This window comes from Oncorhynchus gorbuscha, linkage group LG11 (genome assembly GCF_021184085.1).
Source record: "Oncorhynchus gorbuscha isolate QuinsamMale2020 ecotype Even-year linkage group LG11, OgorEven_v1.0, whole genome shotgun sequence".
Classification (NCBI taxonomy): domain Eukaryota; kingdom Metazoa; phylum Chordata; class Actinopteri; order Salmoniformes; family Salmonidae; genus Oncorhynchus; species Oncorhynchus gorbuscha.
Window position 1 is genome coordinate 15,043,621 of NC_060183.1, and position 18,993 is coordinate 15,062,613.

An 18,993-nucleotide genomic window follows, 5' to 3' on the forward strand; every position below is an offset into this window, starting at 1 on the left:
TCATAGCAAAGGGTCTGAATACTTATGTAAATAAGGTATTTCTGTTTTTTAAAAATCATTATGGGGTATTGTGTGGAGATTTCATAGCAAAGGGTCTGAATACTTATGTAAATAAGGTATTTCTGTTTTTTATCATTATGGGGTATTGTGTGGAGATTTCATAGCAAAGGGTCTGAATACTTATGTAAATAAGGTATTTCTGTTTTTTTAATCATTATTGGGTATTGTGTGGAGATTGCAGAGTTAAAAATTATAATAATACATTTTAGAATCAGGCTGTAACGTAACAAAATGTGGAAAAAGTCAAGGAGTCTAAATACTTTCCGAAATCACTGTAATTGTGCCCAAAGTGATGATGATCTTCAAATGTAATTAACTTGTTCATACACCCTACCATGTTTACAAGACAAGGCGCAATTATGATAAGGTGATCCATGTTTAACAAGACAAGACAAGCGATAAGGTGATCTTCAATTATAACCTGATACACCCTACCATGTTTACAAGACAAGGCGCAATTATATGATAAGGTGATTTTCAAACAGATGTAAGGCCCAATTCCCACAACAGTGTGATTTGTTATTGAGTCTTATTTACATGATGAGACATCAGAGCACTGGAAAGAAAACAAGGGATGATGTTTGAGGACTCCATATTAGTGTTTCAAAATGACAATCATAGGATAAATGAAATTGCTTTGTGCACAGTGATGGGCAAATATAGCCCAGTATTACTCCTTAGTCCAAGGACCTTACATGCTCTGTTTAAAGGGCAAAGTGGCTCTGAAGACAAAACTGCCAAATACTCCATCTAAACGTGGAATCGATTCTCAATTGCGGTACGGTTCTAGAAACATAGATCCCTCTACTTTCATATCACATCTAAATAATTTCACAAATGGAAAATACACACTTACTGTACACTGATCTAACCAATTTTAACAAAGTTGCAGCCTACAGTATTTTTCAGTGGCAACACACGTTTGTGGCCTCTGTCTTCCGTTTACACACAGGTGTAATTAGCACAGGTCTTCCGTATGTTTTCTGTAAACAAGCACTGTAACATGGAAATATGGCCACCTGGGAACCCTAATAAAGGTGTGTATTGTGATGAATGGGTTCATTCACACGGTCTACTTGTGCGAATACACTAGAGCATGGCAGTAGTTATGAATAGGGCCATTTAGCATATAGTCGCATGTCTTTGCAACTTGCCTTCGTCCAATGACTTTTATGTGTAATGGTTCTGACAGTCATGATCAAGGGCTGGGGCTAATAGAGACCTCCTGCAAATAGAAAACATGAAAGACGCAATAGCAGAAATTGCTCCTCAATTTCCTGGTTGCTAAAATTCGAATAGTTCCCCAAATTTTAGTTTATGTGACAAAACAAATACATGTCTAGAGAATCATCCAAACCTGTAAAAAGAAAAACATTTCCGTAACCAAAAATATTGTGTTTTCAGCTGTAAAAGATGCAAAAGTATAAGAAGCAAAAACGAAATTTAAGAGTGGGAAGCATAGAAATAATGTACATAGAACAGATCTAAAGCTTCTTAGGCTTGCTTTCAATGAGAATGATCTATAACACATTTCTATGTGAATTTGGTCAGTCGTACAAAAAGTAAATATTCGCAGCTTTAAATTAAGTCGAATCATGGTTTTACCTTTTGCTTACTTACCAATAATGCAGGCATCTTCGGTAGGCATTAAACTCGATTAAATGGTTGATAATCTTGTGTTGCAAGATCTTGTGTTGCAATACTGTCAAAATTACCTAGAAAGTGGTTTACACTAGATAGCACAGCCACAAAGTAAAAATTGGCGATATTATAAAAATGTATGAAAACAATAATGTACTTTTTGGTCTTAATTTAAGGTTAGGTTTAATCATACGGTTATCCACGCGGTTACGGTTAAGATGTGTTTACATCAGATTTTAAGAAGATAAATTTAAGAAGTGGGTGGGCTTTATGACTTTGTGGCTATGTTAACGAATGACGACCCTAGAAAGTTGACGATCATAGGCAATGTTTTCGACAGTGATGGAAAAGCCACTGCGCTGTAGCTGTTGCCAGAAGTAGATATAATTGCGACAGTAGGGGCAGTGTCGAAAGTGTTGTTAGGTAACGTTAGCTTGCTTGATGGAATAGCCGCCCAGCCACACACATTGGATAATGTTCGAATGTGAAGGTCCTTGCAACTCTTTAAAGACATCGATAGCGTGTCCGACATTATATTGTTTCCCATGCTGTTTGTTTTATTGATAAACAATTTCGGGTCAAGGAGCCTGTACGTCAGATGTGATGTCACTATTAGCAGCCTGTCTTTTAGCATTGTGGGACGTGTAATGTAAGCAGCAAACAACGGGGCTTGTTTGTAATGTATGTGTTTTCCAAATAGCAATCTAAACGGGTCGCGCTATAAGTAGTTTAAAGGAAATTCCACATTTCGACATTGCGCGCAAATATAGGTCTTGTGTCATCAAAACAGTTTCGGGAGAGCAGTGTGTGTATACGTCTCTCTTGAGGAAGTGGGATGTGGCCAGACTGTATTAATGTTGCCGACCAAGATATGAAACTCATTGTAGCAGTGCTTTTGGAGCCTTGCTACATTTTAAATACTAGGTTAGACTTAGTGCTGAACGCGAGCCCATTTGACGAATTCGATGACACCCCTCGGTGCTCGAAATTGTGTTGGGGGTTGCTCAGATTACCAAACTGATATCAACATGTGAATTAAAGATTTACCTATTTTATTTTATTGAAAGCCATTGAATTGTGAATGTCAACTCAACATCAGATAATGGACTCATCTTTAGCTTTGGGAAGACTGGAAATCAATAGACCCATGGTGAACCTGGGGACTTGTCTCTCCGGCTCGGTGAAGGAGAAGAACGCTCAGGGAGGATCGCAGGCGGCGCACCTGAACGGATGTGTTCCGCTCTCCCATCAGGTGGCGGGTCATAAGTATGGCGTTGATAAAGTAGGTCAGTGACTGGACTTATCAAATGTGTTTTCCTTTCGCCACGGTGCATGTTTATCCACTAGTGAGTGGCGTTTCATTGTGTAATCTTGGTCTGCATGGTGGAATAGCTCTCCTTTGGTTCAATAACAATACTTCAGAAAAGCTGACAGAAGTAGACCACACTGTCTTTCCGGGATAATTTATCTCCAGGACAAGAGTCCTGAGCAAGGAAGCCACTGTTATAGGTTTCATCATGTCAGTCAATAACAGAATAGAGCACCTGCTTGAAGCCTTTTGTGCACTTGGGTTGATGCATGTAGTATCAGCTCTCTAACTATTGTAATGTAGGAACTGAAATCCAGGGTTGTAATCATTAGCCAAACAGTTAAAACTCGTTTCTATTGGACAAATTCAGGAAGGTCTCTCCCCGTTTTCGTTTAGTTTGCTTCTGTTTAAGAAATGTTTTGCAACCGAGTCGGGGGGGGGTCTTCATGACTTCTGATCGTCCACTTAGTTATAGCCTACAGCCTCACCAAGCAAATTGCCAGTGGCTATAACCTAAATCATGAAATAGGCTTTACAAAATCCAAATGCTTGAAGTAGAATCCCTTAACTAAAACTGAACTCTCAAGAGTGGGAAGAACCAATGTATTATTTCTGGCCTGGGAGACGGTGACAGAGCACCAGTGTAAATGGGATTCCTGGTTGTCTCTGCTAAGAGCCTTTCAGTTGAGTCCTACACTCAGGTGGGAATAGGTGTCACATTTGTATTTAGGTCACATAAGACTCTTGATACAGCTGACCTCTGCGTTGATTAAACGCTGACACTTGGGAGTGTTTATTTCCTACCATTTCACAATTTCAAGCGATTTCAGTTGTAAGATTCAAGCTGCGGCCGAGGCAGTCAAACTCTGACATATCTCAGAGAGGACTGTGGTCCACCTCTTTTTCCGACTCTTATCTTATATTAGAGCAGTCTCACACAGTGAGTGTATAGTGTCAGACTTTATAGGTTACTGGTGTTCAGGTGTTTTTCTATAAGATCCATCGTTTTATGACTTCATGTAAAACACAAGTTAACCTTTGCACTTCTCAGTTAGGTATTACAGGTGTCCAAATGGCAATCTGTTTGGCCCTGTCTGGGTTTGCAAAGGTATTACTGTATACATTTTTGTAACTTTCAAATCTGATGAAATCTAGTGGCATTTTTGGGTACTTCAGATTATCCCAGGTGTCTGTAATTATCTCTGGCTCTCTGTGTGGCTTTATCACATGTAAAATAATCAAATAAGATGATTTTAAAATAAACAAATAGAATGACAAAACTGTAGAACATTATCCTAAATATAAACCATCAACTTAGTGAATAGCAGTGATGTTTAATAAAAGGATATTTCTTGCGGAACCCCTCATATCTTTTTTTATTTGACTGTCAATTTGTCTTTGTTGTACATGTTTTGGCACCAAACTAGTGGCAGTTGTGAATAAAGTCAATAGTTGGAAGAGTGGCAGAGTTAATTCAAAATAATACCATTGTTGATTAGATGTTTGTTTTTCCTGAATTATGCTCTTTTTTCTCTTGAACCATATGGCCTATCCACGGGAAACTCGGACAATATGAATTTATTTAAAAAGGGATTTATGTATAAATGACCTAGATTGCCATAGATTACCTGTTTAAAAAGCAACATTACAAAGATTGTGGTAACATTGGTAAATGACCAGTAGCTTTGCAACCCTAGCCCTGTCCGAATTCTTTAGAAATGTATCCTTCCTTTCTCTCTTGAAATATCTACAAATCTAACATGGTTGCACAGTTGTGAAAGCTAGGGCCCCCTCAGCCACATAGGCATGTCTGATCAGTAATTATTTAGTCAGAAGAGGAAGGATGTATTTTTGAATTATTCCAACTAGGCCTTTGTGGCAACCAGTACTAGATCTTTACTAAGTGTCAGAATGACCCACAACTTTTGTTACAACAGGCATATTGCAACATCCTGATGGCACAGTACTCAAACAGCTCCAGCCCCCTCCCAGAGGTCCTAGAGAGATGCAGTTCTACAGCAAGGTAACCATCCACGTACTTTGATGCTGGAAAAAATGAAGAAAAATGTGATGTTATCTGAAAGTACAACTCTTTTTTTTACAGTACAGTATTCTCTATGAAATGACTCTCCCTTCTACACGAAGTCTGCAAGAAGTCATCCCTTTAATGTCCACAAAATGTTTATGTACTCGGGAACAACATTCCCATGTCAGTTTATGTTATGTTCAAGTTAATGTGTAGATTTAAATGAGTTAATAGAAAGTGAGTGAATAGTCTTAAAAACCCCTCTATCTTTCATTCTCCCTGAGTAGCTATTGAGGAAGCCTAGCAGGCAACACAGTAATGTAGTCCACGTCTTTACTAACTCACTGGGTACGGTCGGCACACTCTCTGCATATAAACCAGTGGGCTATCTGTTTATTGAAGGGCTTCTGAAAGGTGTTTGTCTCGACGTGTCCACTGCGACATTTAGCCAGAGGGTTATGAGGGCTTTCCACCGGAACCCGCTTACTCCCCTATTGTTATAGTGGACTACATGTCCACACGATGAAATGGTTGCTTTGGAAACACTCTCTTACAGAGGAATCATGTATTAGTAGTTCAACTTGGCTACTTCCACCATCATTTCATGGTAGTGAACTACAAAAGGGAAGGAAAATGATGTTTTTTATTGTACTATGCGTTACTTCTAATGAAAATAAATGAAGAAAAAGGTTTTATTCTCACAGACACCGGACAGTTGCAGTGAAATGTTTTTGTTGTACTGGATCAGCTATAGTATTGTAGCTGGAGTAAATTAGGGTTAAGTGCCTTGCTCATAGGCACACCGGCAGATTTTCACATTGTCAGCTCGGGTTTTCGACCAGTGACCTTTCGGTTACTGGCCAAATGCTCTAACCGCTAGCCTAGGTGCCACCCCTACATGTGCCACGTTGGTTAAACAACAGCCAAATCAAATAAGACACTGACATTCCCACATAGAGATGGTGATTAGTTCCGTCACATGAGCTGATTTGCTTCTTCCAGATCTACGCTGAGGACTGTGGCGACCCGTGCCTGTTGGACCTCCAGCGTCACCTACCTAAATACTTTGGCACCTGGTCCTCGCCTGAATCTCCTAACGGTAAACACCGGTCCATAAGAAATCATTAAACGTCCCTGGGACATTATTTCAGCATTACTTCAACATGTACCAGGCCCTGTATTCATAAAGGAACTCTGAGGAGGAGTGCTAATCTAGGATCAGGTCTTCCCTGCCCATGAAATCATAAGTCATTTGGATCTAAAAGGCAGTAACTGATCCTAGGACAGCACTCTGTTCAAATAATACACCGGCAGGAACGCGGTTTTAACCACTTAGCATTCAGGATTAGACCCACCCGGTGTATAAATGTAAACAATCATGGCAGTGCTTTGCTACTAGAAGTACTGTATGGCTGTAGGGGTGAAACACCGCCTCTTCTATCATTCTAGTGGCTAAATGTGTTGATTTTATATTTCTAAATCTCTATCGCCTCTCACGCCATGTTTCTGCGCCCTTTGATGACATCACAGAGTTGTACCTGAAACTGGAGGACGTGACTCTGCGGTTCCAGAAGCCTTGTATTATGGATGTCAAGATCGGCCAGAAAAGCTACGACCCCTACGCCTCCCAAGAGAAGCGGGACCAGCAGATCAAGAAGTACCCTCTCATGGAGGAGATTGGCTTCCTGCTTCTCGGAATGAGGGTGAGTCTTCCTCTTCAGCCTCATGAGTCCCTCCCACTGGGTTGAAATGGGCTCTCCAACTGCTAATGTCATTTTATTGAGAGGGGCTATATGAGTCCTGGGTGGCAGTACCTTCGGGCTTATTCTGACTGATGAGTCTGTGGGGAGATGTCGTAAAGATATTTCTACTTTTCAATTTAAAGTACAGCTTGGCAACTCAGCATTCTTGCTCGGCAGCAATATTTACAGTAAATATCACAGTAGCCATTAGCATCCTTTAACAAACTATTAATCAACTTAGTGAGCAATTTCTCATCTAAACCAAGTTACACTCCTGAATAATGCAACTATTCACAAGTATGTGCAGACAATTGAGGGTTTATTTTCTCAAGACAATAGCACATAAAGCATTGCTGGGCTGGCTAACAACATATGCTTCATCAAGTAGCCTATCAAAAATGAATGAATACCGCTCATACAAATATAGAATTTGTTTATTATACAGCGCTAGGTAGAAAGCTAAACAAAGTCATTTCTGTATCTTCATCATATCATAAATGATTGGCTACGAGTTAATGATGAGCTACTTTAGTGTATTAAAGTTACCTTAGGACAAACCTGGCATCCATTGATCAATATCATGCAAATCATTACATGAGCTTAACGTTGTTAGTTCACTGGGGAGTTCCTGATTGCTGTTCCACCTTTCTGTTGCTGCTTGCTGTTGAATGACCGTGTTCTGAGATTCCCATAAAGCTTCGGGCAACAATGGCAGAGTAACCGCCTATTAGATAATCATTAGTGTTGACTTTCGCATTAGTAACCATTAAGACTGTAATGGAAGGGTAAGGGCAGAATGTGAGGTTGTTTCTATATGAAGGGTTGTTTAGTTCTGATTTCCACTGTGTTCATTATATCAATCGTTTATTTCTGTCAAGGTTGAAAAATTAAGTCTAAAGAAAAACGGAGAGCTTTTGCCAGAGCTCAACTCCATTGACACGAAACAAACATATGAACGCAACATGTAAATTGTTGGTCCCATGTTTCATGAGCTGCAATAAAAGATCCCAGAAATGGATGGATTCAAAAAGTTTATTTCGCTCAAATTCTGTACACAAATGTGTTTACGTCCCTGTTAGTGAGCATTTCTCCTTTGCCAAGATAATCCATCCACCTGACAGGTGTGTCATATTAAGAAGCTGATTAAACAGCAGGTGCAGCTTGTCCTGGGGATGATAAAAGGCCATTCTAAAATGTGCCATTTTTTTTGTCATACAACACAATGCACATTGGCAGGATTAGCGACTGGAAGGATAATTTAGGTGCATTTGTTATTGCTATTTTATTAGGATCACAAAAGCAGCTACTCTTCCTGGGGTCCACACAACACATAATATAATACAATAATACAGAACCTTTAATAGACAAAAAGCATCTAAACAACAGAACTACCTACAGTATTTAATCAGCCACCAATTGTGCAAGTTCTCCCTTAAAAGATGAGAGGCCTGTAATTTTCATCATAGGTACACTTCAACTATGACAGACAAAATGAGAAAAAAAAATCCAGAAAATCACATTGTAGGATTTTTAATGAATTTATTTTCCAATTATGGTGGAAAATAAGTATTTGGTCAATGTCAAAAGTTTATCTCAATACTTTGTTATATACCCTTTGTTGGCAATGACAGAGGTCTGTAAGTCTTCAAGGTTTTTACACACTGTTGCTGGTATTTTGGCCTATTCCTCCATTCAGATCTCCTCTAGAGCAGTGATGTTTTGGGGCTGTTGCTGGGCAACACAGACTTTCAACTCCCTCCAAAGATTTTCTATGGGGTTGAGATCTGGAGACTGGCTAGGCCACTCCAGGACCTTGAAATGCTTCTTACGAAGCCACTCCTTCGTTGCCCGGGCGGTGTGTTTGGGATCATTGTCATGCTGAAAGAGCCAGCCACGTTTCCTCTTCAATGCCCTTGCTGATGGAAGGAGGTTTTCACTCAGTCTCACGATACATGGCCCCATTCATTCTTTCCTTTACACGGATCAGTCGTCCTGGTCCCTTTGCAGAAAAACAGCTCCAAAGCATGATGTTTCCACCCCCATGCTTCACAGTAGGTATGGTGTTCTTTGGATGCAACTCAGCATTCTTTGTCCTCCAAATACAACGAGTTGAGTTTTTACCAAAAAGTTATATTTTGGTTTGATCTGACCATATGACATTCTTCCAATCTTCTTCTGGATCATCCAAATGCTCTCTAGCAAACTTCAGACGGGCCTGGACATGTACTGGCTTAAGCAGGGGGACACGTCTGGCACTGCAGGATTTGAGTCCCTGGTGGCGTAGTGTGTTACTGATGGTAGGCTTTGTTACTTTGTTCCCAGCTCTCTGCAGGTCATTCACTAGGTCCCCCCGTGTGGTTCTGGGATTTTTGCTCACCGGATCATTTTGACCCCACGGGGTGAGATCTTGTTTGGAGCCCCAGATCGAGGGAGATTATCAGTGATCTTGTATGTCTTCCATTTCCTAATAATTGCTCCCACAGTTGATTTCTTCAAATCAAGCTGCTTACCTATTGCAGATTCAATCTTCCCAGCCTGGTGCAGTCTACAATTTTGTTTCTGGTGTCCTTTGAGAGCTCTTTGGTCTTGGTCATAGTGGAGTTTGGAGTGTGACTGTTTGAGGTTGTGGACAGGTGTCTTTTATACTGATAACAAGTTCAAACAGGTGCCATCAATACAGGTAACGAGTGGAGGACAGAGGAGCCTCTTAAAGAAGAAGTTACAGGTCTGTGAGAGCCAGAAATCTTGCTTGTTTGTAGGTGACCAAATACTTATTTTCCACCATAATTTGCAAATCAATTCATAAAAAATTATACAATGTGATTTTCTGGATTTCTTTTCTCTCATTTTGTCTGTCATAGTTGAAGTGTACCTATGATGAAAATTACAGGCCTCTCTCATCTTTTTAAGTGGGAGAACTTGCACAATTGGTGACTGACTAAATACTTCTTTGCCCCACAGTATGCACTCACCACTTTTCTGTTTGTAATTTTCTTTGCATTTTTTGAAACAAGTTCTTTTTTTGCATTTCACTTCTCCAATTTGGACTATATCATTTATGTCTATTACAATGAATCCAAATAAAAATCCTTTTAAATGACAGGTTGTAAAGCAACAATATAGGAAAAACGCCAAAGAGGATGAATACGTTTGCAAGGCACTGTACCCATAACATGATGCAGTCACCACTTTGCTTGAAAATATGGAGAGTGGTACTTCTCTAATAGGTTGTATTGGATTTTACCCAAACATAACACTTTGTATTCAGGACAAAATTAATTGCTTTGCCACATTGTTTGCAGTTTTACTTTCGTGCCTTGTTGCAAACATGTTTTGGATATGTTTTATTCTGTTCAGGCTTCCTTCTTTTCACGATGTGAATTAGGTTAGTATTGTGGAGTAATAACTACAATGTTTTTGATCCATCCTCAGTTTTCTCCTTTCAACTTGGAGATTTTGGCAATGAGGCCTTTTATGTACTTCCCCACCCAGTCACTGCAAAGATACAAGCGTTCTTCCTAACTCAGTTGCCGGAGAGGAAGGAAACTGCCAGGGACTTAACCATGAGGCAAATGGTGACTTTGAAACAGTTTGCCAAAATCCCAAAGTATCCTGTTAATGAGGCCCCTAATCTACTCCCCCAGAGTCAAATGAACTTGTGGATACCATTTATGTCTCTGTCTAGTATGAAGGACGTTTGAGGTAGTTTCATGAGCCAATGCTAACTAGCGTTAGCACAATGATTGGACGTCTATGGGTATCTGCTAGCATCCCAAAGTATCCCTTTTAAACTATGTTTTAAAGTCATCATTGTCCTCATAGTTAAATCCCTGAGTGGTTTCTTTCCTCTCCGGTAACGGAGTTAGGAAGGACGCCTGTATCTTTGCAGTGACTGGGTGTATTGATACACCATCCAAAGTGTAAATCATAACTTTACCATGCTGAAAGGGATATTCAATGTCTGCTTATTTTATTTTGACCCATCTACCAATAGGTGCTTTTCTTTACGAGGCATTGGAAAATCTCCCTGGTCTTTGTGGTTGATTCTGTTTGAAATTCACTGCTCGACTGAGGGGCCGTACAATTATCTGAATGTGCGGGGTACAGAGATGAGGTAGTCATTCAAAAATGACTATTTGTGTGTGTTGTTATGTATGCTACACTGTTGGAACTAGGAACATAAGCATTTCTCTGCACCTGCTATTAAAAAATATGTGTACGTGACCAATAAAATTAGATTTTCATTTGATTGTTGTGTTTTTAGTGGACTAAGTATAGAGCAGCTTCCAGTCTTTGGCATCTGTTAAACTCTAAACATACATTTTCTTAAACTTTGTTAAACGATCAAATTCCATTCGCAAGGATTTCAATACAGCTGGACTGCCACATGCTCTATAGTTTTATTGGACATTTTAATAATATTTTTCAAAAGTCACAAGCTTGAGACTGATACATTCTCGTAGACAGTTAAGCCGTGCTCAGTGTTTAGCCTCTATGGAGATCAGTAATAGGAAGCCTCCATCCATCAGTAGAACAGCATGGAGCTAGCTTCTGACTGATCTCAGATCTGTTGACTAGGACCTCTCCTTTTATCCCAGTCACCATTATGCCGTCCTCTCCTCTGGCTTTTCCTCACAGATCTCTGAGGGTCATGGTGGTAACATGATAACTGGTCTTCTCCGTCAGTCCCACGCTGTGGAGTATAAACAGTGAGCATGCTTCAGTTAGGCTACATGGTCTGTTTGTCTCATTGGAATACGAACTGTACAGCACAAACTCTATTCGACCGGCAAATAAATGATCCGGTGATGTTGAGGACCACCGGTTTAGTTTTCACTTCAGGAGTATATATATATTGCTAGTTTTGGCCTAGGATCTGCACTAAGCTCAGCCATACCATGCTGTCTGTCTACTCACCCACCTCACCACTCCTCTTACTAGTTAACATGGTGTGTTTCTCAGTTATGTATAATGTTTTCTTGGAATGCTCTGCCACCAGAGGTTACTCAGGCAAAAAACAAGTTTAGCTTTAAAAAAACTAAAAAGCATTTAAACATCTTGTACCTCTTTGTAAAGATCAAATTTAACTGTATATAAGAATATGTATCAGTCTGAAGTATTTTTGTCGTCTGTCTTTCCAATATATGACTCTTATGACCTTTTTTCATGTTAAAATTATAAATTATTATTTATTGTCCTTGTCTATGGCTGTTCTGTACTTTGTCATATGTTTGTATGTTTTATGTGGACCCCAGGAAGAGTAGCTGCTGCATGTGCAGTAGCTAATGGGGATCCTAATGAACTAAACTAGTAAGTGAATAAGATCCATTATAAACTGGGTCGTTTGAGCCCTGAATGCTGATTTAGCTGAAAGCCATGGTATCTCAGACCGTATACCATGGGTATGACAAAACATGTATTGTTACTGCTCTAACTATGTTGGTAACCAGTATATAATGGCAATAAGGCACCTCGGGGGCTTGTGGTATATGGCCAATATACCACGGCTAAGGACTGTATCCAGGCACTCTGTTGTCGTCCTTAAGAACAACCCTTAGCCATGGTATATTGGCCATATACCACCCCCCCCCCCCAGGCCCTATTGCTTAATTATAGCCTGGCTTTGTAAGAATGCATACCTCCTGCAGTACGAGTCATTCACTGACATACTCTGTAGTCAAGGAGCATCTGAGGAGCAGGGTTTGTAGGTTTCCCAGGGGGGGGGGGGCAAAGGCTTTTTGGCTCGGAGCATGGAAAAATCTGCTTGTCTGCAGTGTGTGACCACAGGGTGATGAGACTCATTACTGATAATGATGTTCCTGATTGCAGTGATAGAGGCAGGAATCCCTCTGGTAAATAGTTCTGCTCCTCTCAGCATGGACATGGAATTAATGTGTCCTCAGACTGAGTTCTACTCGCGTTGCTATTAATATCACAGAAACAAGTACTGTACATTATGTCACATTACAGTGGGGTCTGGAATTATAGGATCCCTTGATAAAGATGAGCAAAAAGACTAAATATAAATACTGAGCTATATAGTATGCTCAAAAACATTTACAATTATTTGATGCTAATACAATTGCTCAGAATAAGAGATTTTGTTTAACAAGTAATGCAAAATATATATATATATTTTTTTTTAAAATATAGATATATGCAAATGTAGCAAATCCATCAATGATTTGTTTTTGTAAAAAAAAAAAAGTATTTTTTTTGCTCATCTTTTTTTAAAAGAGATCCAATAATTCCTGCCCCCCTGTATGTGTGTTGTTTTTGAGCAGTTTGTGTTTATACATAATTTCTCCAGCAGAGGGCGTATTCCACCCGTGATTCTATCATGGAGAGGCCACGTTGAGTTGAACGTTTATATAGAGACTCATCTCCTTTCGAAGTTGTGCAGCTTTGCTTTTGAGTGAAAACAGGCCTATGTACTGCATCAGTTTCTTCCTGTTAATGTTAATTCTTCTGTCTTTCTAACCCTCCAGGTGTACAAGGTCAACTCTGACGAATATCACTCGTATGATCAACATTACGGGCGAGGCCTTCTCAAGGACACCATCAAAGATGGTGAGCTCGTAAAACAATAATACTCCTGTCACAAAATACACATATCCTGTCTATATCAATAGGCTGCCCACGGGGCATATAGTTTTAAACAAATCAATATATATTTTAGATTCTTCAAAGTAGCCACCCTTTTGCCTTGATGACAGCTTGGCATTCTCTCAGCCAGCTTCATGAGGAATGCTTTTCCAACCGTCTTGAAGGAGTTCCCACATGCTGAGCACTTGACGGCTGCTTTTCCTTCACTCTGCCGTCCAACTCATCCCAAATCATTTGGGTTGAGGTCAGGTGATTTGTGGATGCCAGGTCATCTGATGCAGCACTCAATCACTCTCTCTCTCTTGGTTAAATAGCCCTTACACAGCCTGGAGGTGTGTTGGGTCATTGTCCTGATGAAAAACAAATGATAGTCCCACTAAGTGCAAATCAGATGGGATGGTGTCACTGCAGAATGCTGTGGTAGCCATGCTGGTTAAGTGTGCCTGTCTGTAAATCAGACAGTGTCAACAGCAAAGCACCATCACACCTCCTTCATGCTTCACAGTGGGAACCACACATGTGGCGACCATCCGTTCACCTACTCCGCGTCTCACAAAGACACAGCGGTTGAAACTATAAACTATCAGACCAAAGGACAGATTTCCACCGGTCTCATGTCCATTGCTTGCGTTTCTTGGCCCAAGCAAGTCTCTTCTTCTTATTGGTGTCCTGTAGTTGTGGTTTCTTTGCAGCAGTTCGACCATGACGGCCTGATTCATGCACTCTCCTCTGAACAGGGGATGTGTCTGTTACTTGAACTTTGTGAAGCATTTATTTGGGCTGCAATTTCTGAGGCTGGTAACTAATGAATTTATTCTCTGCAGCAGAGGTAACTCTGGGTCTTCCTTTCCTGTAGCGATCCTCATGAGAGCCAGTTTATTATAGCGCTTGATGGTTTTTGCGACTGCACTTGAAGAAACTTTCAAAGTTCTTGACAATTTCCAGATTGACTGACCTTCATGTCTTAAAGTAATGATGGCCTGTCATTTCTCTTTGCTTATTTGAACTGTTCTTGCCATAATATGGACTTGGCCTTTTACCAAATAGGGCTATCTTCTGTATACCACTCCTACCATGTCACAACACAACTGATTGGCTCAAACGCATTAAGAAGGAAAGAAATTCCACAAATTAACTTTTAACAAGGCACACCTGTTAATTGAATTGCATTCCAGGTGACTATTCATGAAGCTGGTTGAGAGAATGCCAAGTGTGCAAAGCTGTCATCAAGGCAAAGGGTGGTTTGAAGAATCTCAAATATATCAAATCTATTTTGATTTAAGTTTTTTTTTGTTACTACATGATTCGATATGTTATTTGGAAGCTTTTATGTATTCGACAATGTAGAAAATAGGGAAAATAAAGAAAAAACGTTGAATGAGTAGGTGTGTCCAAACGTTTGACTGGTACTGCATATCATTTTCCTTGTCAGACATAAGACTGTAAAATCACCAGGAAATCATCTCAGTGATTTTAATTGAGGAAATCTGTTCCCAAGTATTCCCACACTTAGTAGGAGGCATATGTGATCGTATCCCAATGTAATCAAGGTTTGTAATGATTCTGTTTTTGTCAAATACTATATCTGTTTGGGATTCTTGCGGTCTATGTTCAGTGTACTATTTATTTTAAAACCATGCTCTGGCCTCCCGATCATCCGCTCCAAAATTGTCCAACAGTTAAATTGGAGACACCTGGTGTAGGTTGTAGTCACTAGCTAAACTTGCTCTCAATTAAGAAAAAGCTTCAGGCATCGTCTATTTCTTATCAGTTAACATTGGATTCCTCAACAACAACAATTTCCTTTCCCGTTCCTCTCCCAGGTTTATCCAAATTCTTCTCTAATGGGAGGAGTCTGAGAAAAGATGCCATTGCTGCCAGTATCCTGAAGGTCCAGAACATCCTGCGATGGTTCGAGGGCCAGAGCCAGTTAACCTTCTACGCCAGCTCTCTGTTGTTTGTATACGAGGGCCTGTCCCCTCCCAGCCCTGAGGGCCATGTCTTCAGGGGCCCCCCAGAGAAGACTATGTCTGCCGCTGATGCCTGCTGCGAGCCCAATGAAGAAGTGTTGGAATACAACAACAACATCCAGGTTGCCATGCCGCTTGACTACAGCCTGTCCACCATGTATGCCATGTACAAGAAGGGCTGCACCCGGGGTCACCATGGCAATGCCACCGGAGCCATCACGACAGGCCCCAACCCCCAGGAGGACAACAGCACGTGGAAGTGCTCAGGTCTGGTGTCAGCAGAACAACCCAATGGCAACGGTATCAAAGCCCAACTGGAAGAGCCTGGGGTGGGGGAGGGAGGCCGGGGGGAACCGCATCCAGAGCAGAGGGCCAGCGAAGTGGAGGTGAGGATGATTGACTTTGCCCATGTCTTCCCCAGTGAGAGCCAGGACCAAGGCTACATCTATGGCCTGAAACACTTGCTGGAGGTGCTGCAGCAGATCCTCCACCAATAACCTTCAGTGGTGTCTCTGCCTGTCCATTGGTTAAGTGTACCCATCTGTGTTTTACTGTGTGAATGGAGGAGTTGTAGCGCCCCCAGTCTCTCTTCCCCTCGCCCTGTGATTCTCTGCACTATATGCACTATATCGATGAAGTCATTTCTCCATAACTCTTTGTCCGATGTATGTGCTTCTTGATTTTTAACCACTGTTAACAGGTATCTAACTCAGGTAAATGACTGTAACCTTTACTCACAGGATCATCTCTAAAGAGTACCCTTGATTTGTTGGCTTGCTGATCATATGTTCTATGTTTTGATATCATTTTGCTCAAGTCTTCTTTTCAGATCTCAGATTTCACATCAGTTTGTCTTAAATTTTCCCAGAACGTTGACAGAATGATGAACATTTTATCCAAGTTATTATACTCATACAGTACAGATTAAGTCATTTTAGCATTGCTGTTCTCTATATATTTTGCTGACAAATTGCCTGTTCTTCTTAAAACCAGTGTCCTTGCAATGCTACTTTTTAAATGATGTTACCCAGAACAAACAATAAAAAAACAGAAGAAAACAAATCTTGCATAATTGCATCAGACGGTCATTTAGGTTCTGGGAGGAGATGTTAAGAGAAAGATAATAATGTGACTTGTGAGGCCCCCCCCCCCCCCCCCCACACACACACAGAAATAAATGAAACTCTGCAAGTTTCAGGCAAGTCCCTTTCCCTTCTGCAATTTGAAAGATGCGAGCACCTGCGAAATGGTGATTTGTCCAAGTGAGAAGTCAGTGTACCAGAACGAAGCTCCTCGTTAGTCGTCACATCTCACATCTCATTAAGATGGCATGGATTGTCCTCCCCCTCTGCCCACTTGACACTGTGTCGTGGTCTGTTTTAATTGTAAAGAAATGCAATACGCTACTCTGATAATGAACTAACAAACTGACCAGAGAGAGATTGAGTTTGTTGATCTAGTGATTCATGTTAGAATGCCAAAGTACTGGTGGTTTTCGAAGGTGTGGCTGGTGTCCTAAACTTGAAGACCTGGAAGTGAATTAGATCCTTGTGGTGTTGTCAGTTCCCTGACAGTGCTTCCACAGTGTGATCTCCCTATCAAGATGGGGTCTTTTTTTTTTTTTTGGTGAAGAGAAATGTTTTCCATTTGCTTCTTCTTAACCATGATAGCTATAGAATGTCTATGATGATTATTATTTTTTAACAAAGATATGCAGACAATGCTCCATTTCTGTGTTTGATTTAAAACTAATACCAATAGACACAAACTAATTTGGGATGATACTCTAAACTTGACAATTTAGTACATATTTGAAATGGTAAAGAGGAAGAACCTTTATGAAAAATGTTTACAGTCTTTTGAAGATATTTCACAGTTGTTATCACTGACTTGTTTCTTGTTAATTTCAGACATTTGTCATTCTGGCAGCTTTTACATTGTTACATTTACTCATAATGTCTTTTGTTATGGTTCCAACTCCTTAGCAAGCGACCAGCTTCAGCATTTTGCACCCGGGCATTGTTTGTTTTAGCAAAATTCTCTAAATTGTAGATACTGATTCACATTACAGTAACTCTCATCTTCATGAAGTACTCATAAACAACCTATAAGCACTTTAAATCCAACATGTCATAACATATAGGCTTATGCTAATGTCGTGTTTATAGATGTGCTATGAGTGGTCTGTGTATATGGAAGCACAGTGGTGCAAATCGTTCCAGAATAAGGTACCTCTGAGATGGTTGTTTACAGTTGACATCCTCTGCAGCTCCTTTCGACGTTGTGGTTGTGATGCATTTTACTCTGTACGAGGACTGTACATTACATCTTGGTACAGTCAATTATGAGTTGTTCTACAATGATCTGTGATCTTGTTTACACACCAGTTCTATTTTAAGGGTAAACCTGTGTCTTTTGAATAGTTAATGGACAGGAAGTTAACAAATGTTTGTTTTGTATTTGCTTAAGTCTGCTGTTCGTTTTTGTTTTGTTCAATAATGCACTGAAAAACACATATAGCCAATGTATAAAATCTGTTCCTTTGCTGTGAACTAACCAATGACTTTCCCTGGAAAAGTTGTGTAAGTTGTTTTCTATAATACCTGATAGAAATGTGGCAAGACTGGATTTTGTCTTTAGACTTCAGCCAATCAGAAGTGAGAATGTTGTTGTCAATTTCTCTGCTTTGCAAACACTTAAACCCTTCTTTTTGTTGTTGCAAACTGTAGCTAAGTAATCAAATATTTGATTAGTCGAATCAGATTATTTTCCAGCTTGTAATTATTGTTCTGGACCCTTATTTACAAAGACTCTCAGTGTGCTGATATTGGATCAGTTTTGCCTAAGATTTGCATAATGAAAAACATATGGACAGGGGGGGGGGCTGGTCCTAGATCAGCACTCCTACTGAGACACTTTGTAAATACGAGCCCTGGGTTTCATGCTTCTTCCTGTGGTCTGGAATAATATGCATTAGTGTCAGTGCTGTCATAATGTTCTCTATGGAAATCCCCCATGTATCCTCTCCTCCTCATTGACTCTGCTGTCTGTCCGTCCTGAGGGAAAGCCGATCAGTTCTGACGTACACAGTAACATGAAATGCAGGGGAAATTATGACGTATCTGCTGTTTCTCTCATATCGGATTGAAATTGATGACTAATTACTACTTTTGTAAATGACCTATATTAATATGTATTATATGTAGATGGATTCAATAATGGCTGTATATTTGGCAGATAAATATTATTACTAATAAAATGTATTCCCAATGAACATCTGGTTGTTTTACCTTGTATTCTTTGAATCAATGCATTTTCTCCTCACTCCCATTTTTCATTTATGTGCAGATGAAATAAAGACATGACTTACAGTATAACGTGAGTGCTGAAAATATTTGTTGACAAGAGCCTCAGGTTTTGTCGCGTCACTAGCTCATCTAGCCCATGTTTAGTTACTGATCTCACCTTGTCCTCTCTATAGCAACCATATCATCTCAATGTAGCACTTCTGTGGTTTCAGCACCATTAAAATATATTTTTAAAAGACATGCAGTTACATGAATGAGCCAGTATACAATAGGGCTGTGAATGTGACAGAGGTAGCCTACCACCTGAGGAGTTGGTGCTACTGAAGGCTTA

General features: G+C 40.2%; 1 protein-coding gene across 2 annotated transcripts; it reads left to right on the forward strand.

Moving 5' to 3' along the window:
- The first annotated feature begins 2,094 nt into the window (after positions 1-2,094).
- Positions 2,095-18,630, forward strand: LOC124048148 (inositol polyphosphate multikinase-like). Of its 2 annotated transcripts, XM_046368623.1 has the most exons (7): positions 2,095-2,191; positions 2,820-2,987; positions 4,948-5,033; positions 6,039-6,135; positions 6,567-6,739; positions 13,267-13,348; positions 15,208-18,630. In XM_046368623.1, the coding sequence occupies exons 1-7, from the start codon at positions 2,176-2,178 to the stop codon at positions 15,849-15,851; spliced, it is 1,266 nt and encodes a 421-aa protein (XP_046224579.1). In that variant the 5' UTR covers positions 2,095-2,175; the 3' UTR covers positions 15,852-18,630. The 2 variants fall into 2 exon arrangements, with proteins under 2 accessions (XP_046224579.1, XP_046224578.1); XM_046368622.1 differs by having other exon boundaries at positions 2,131-2,987.
- Positions 18,631-18,993: the final 363 nt, after the last annotated feature.

Excerpts from the sequence above, each read along its gene's own strand:
- LOC124048148 (XM_046368622.1), top strand. The coding sequence starts at position 2,783 with ATGTCAACTCAACATCAGATAATGGACTCATCTTTAGCTTTGGGAAGA. Across the intron at positions 5,034-6,038 it reads AGATGCAGTTCTACAGCAAG|ATCTACGCTGAGGACTGTGG; the intron begins GTAACCATCCAC and ends TGCTTCTTCCAG. Across the intron at positions 6,136-6,566 it reads CTCGCCTGAATCTCCTAACG|AGTTGTACCTGAAACTGGAG; the intron begins GTAAACACCGGT and ends ATGACATCACAG.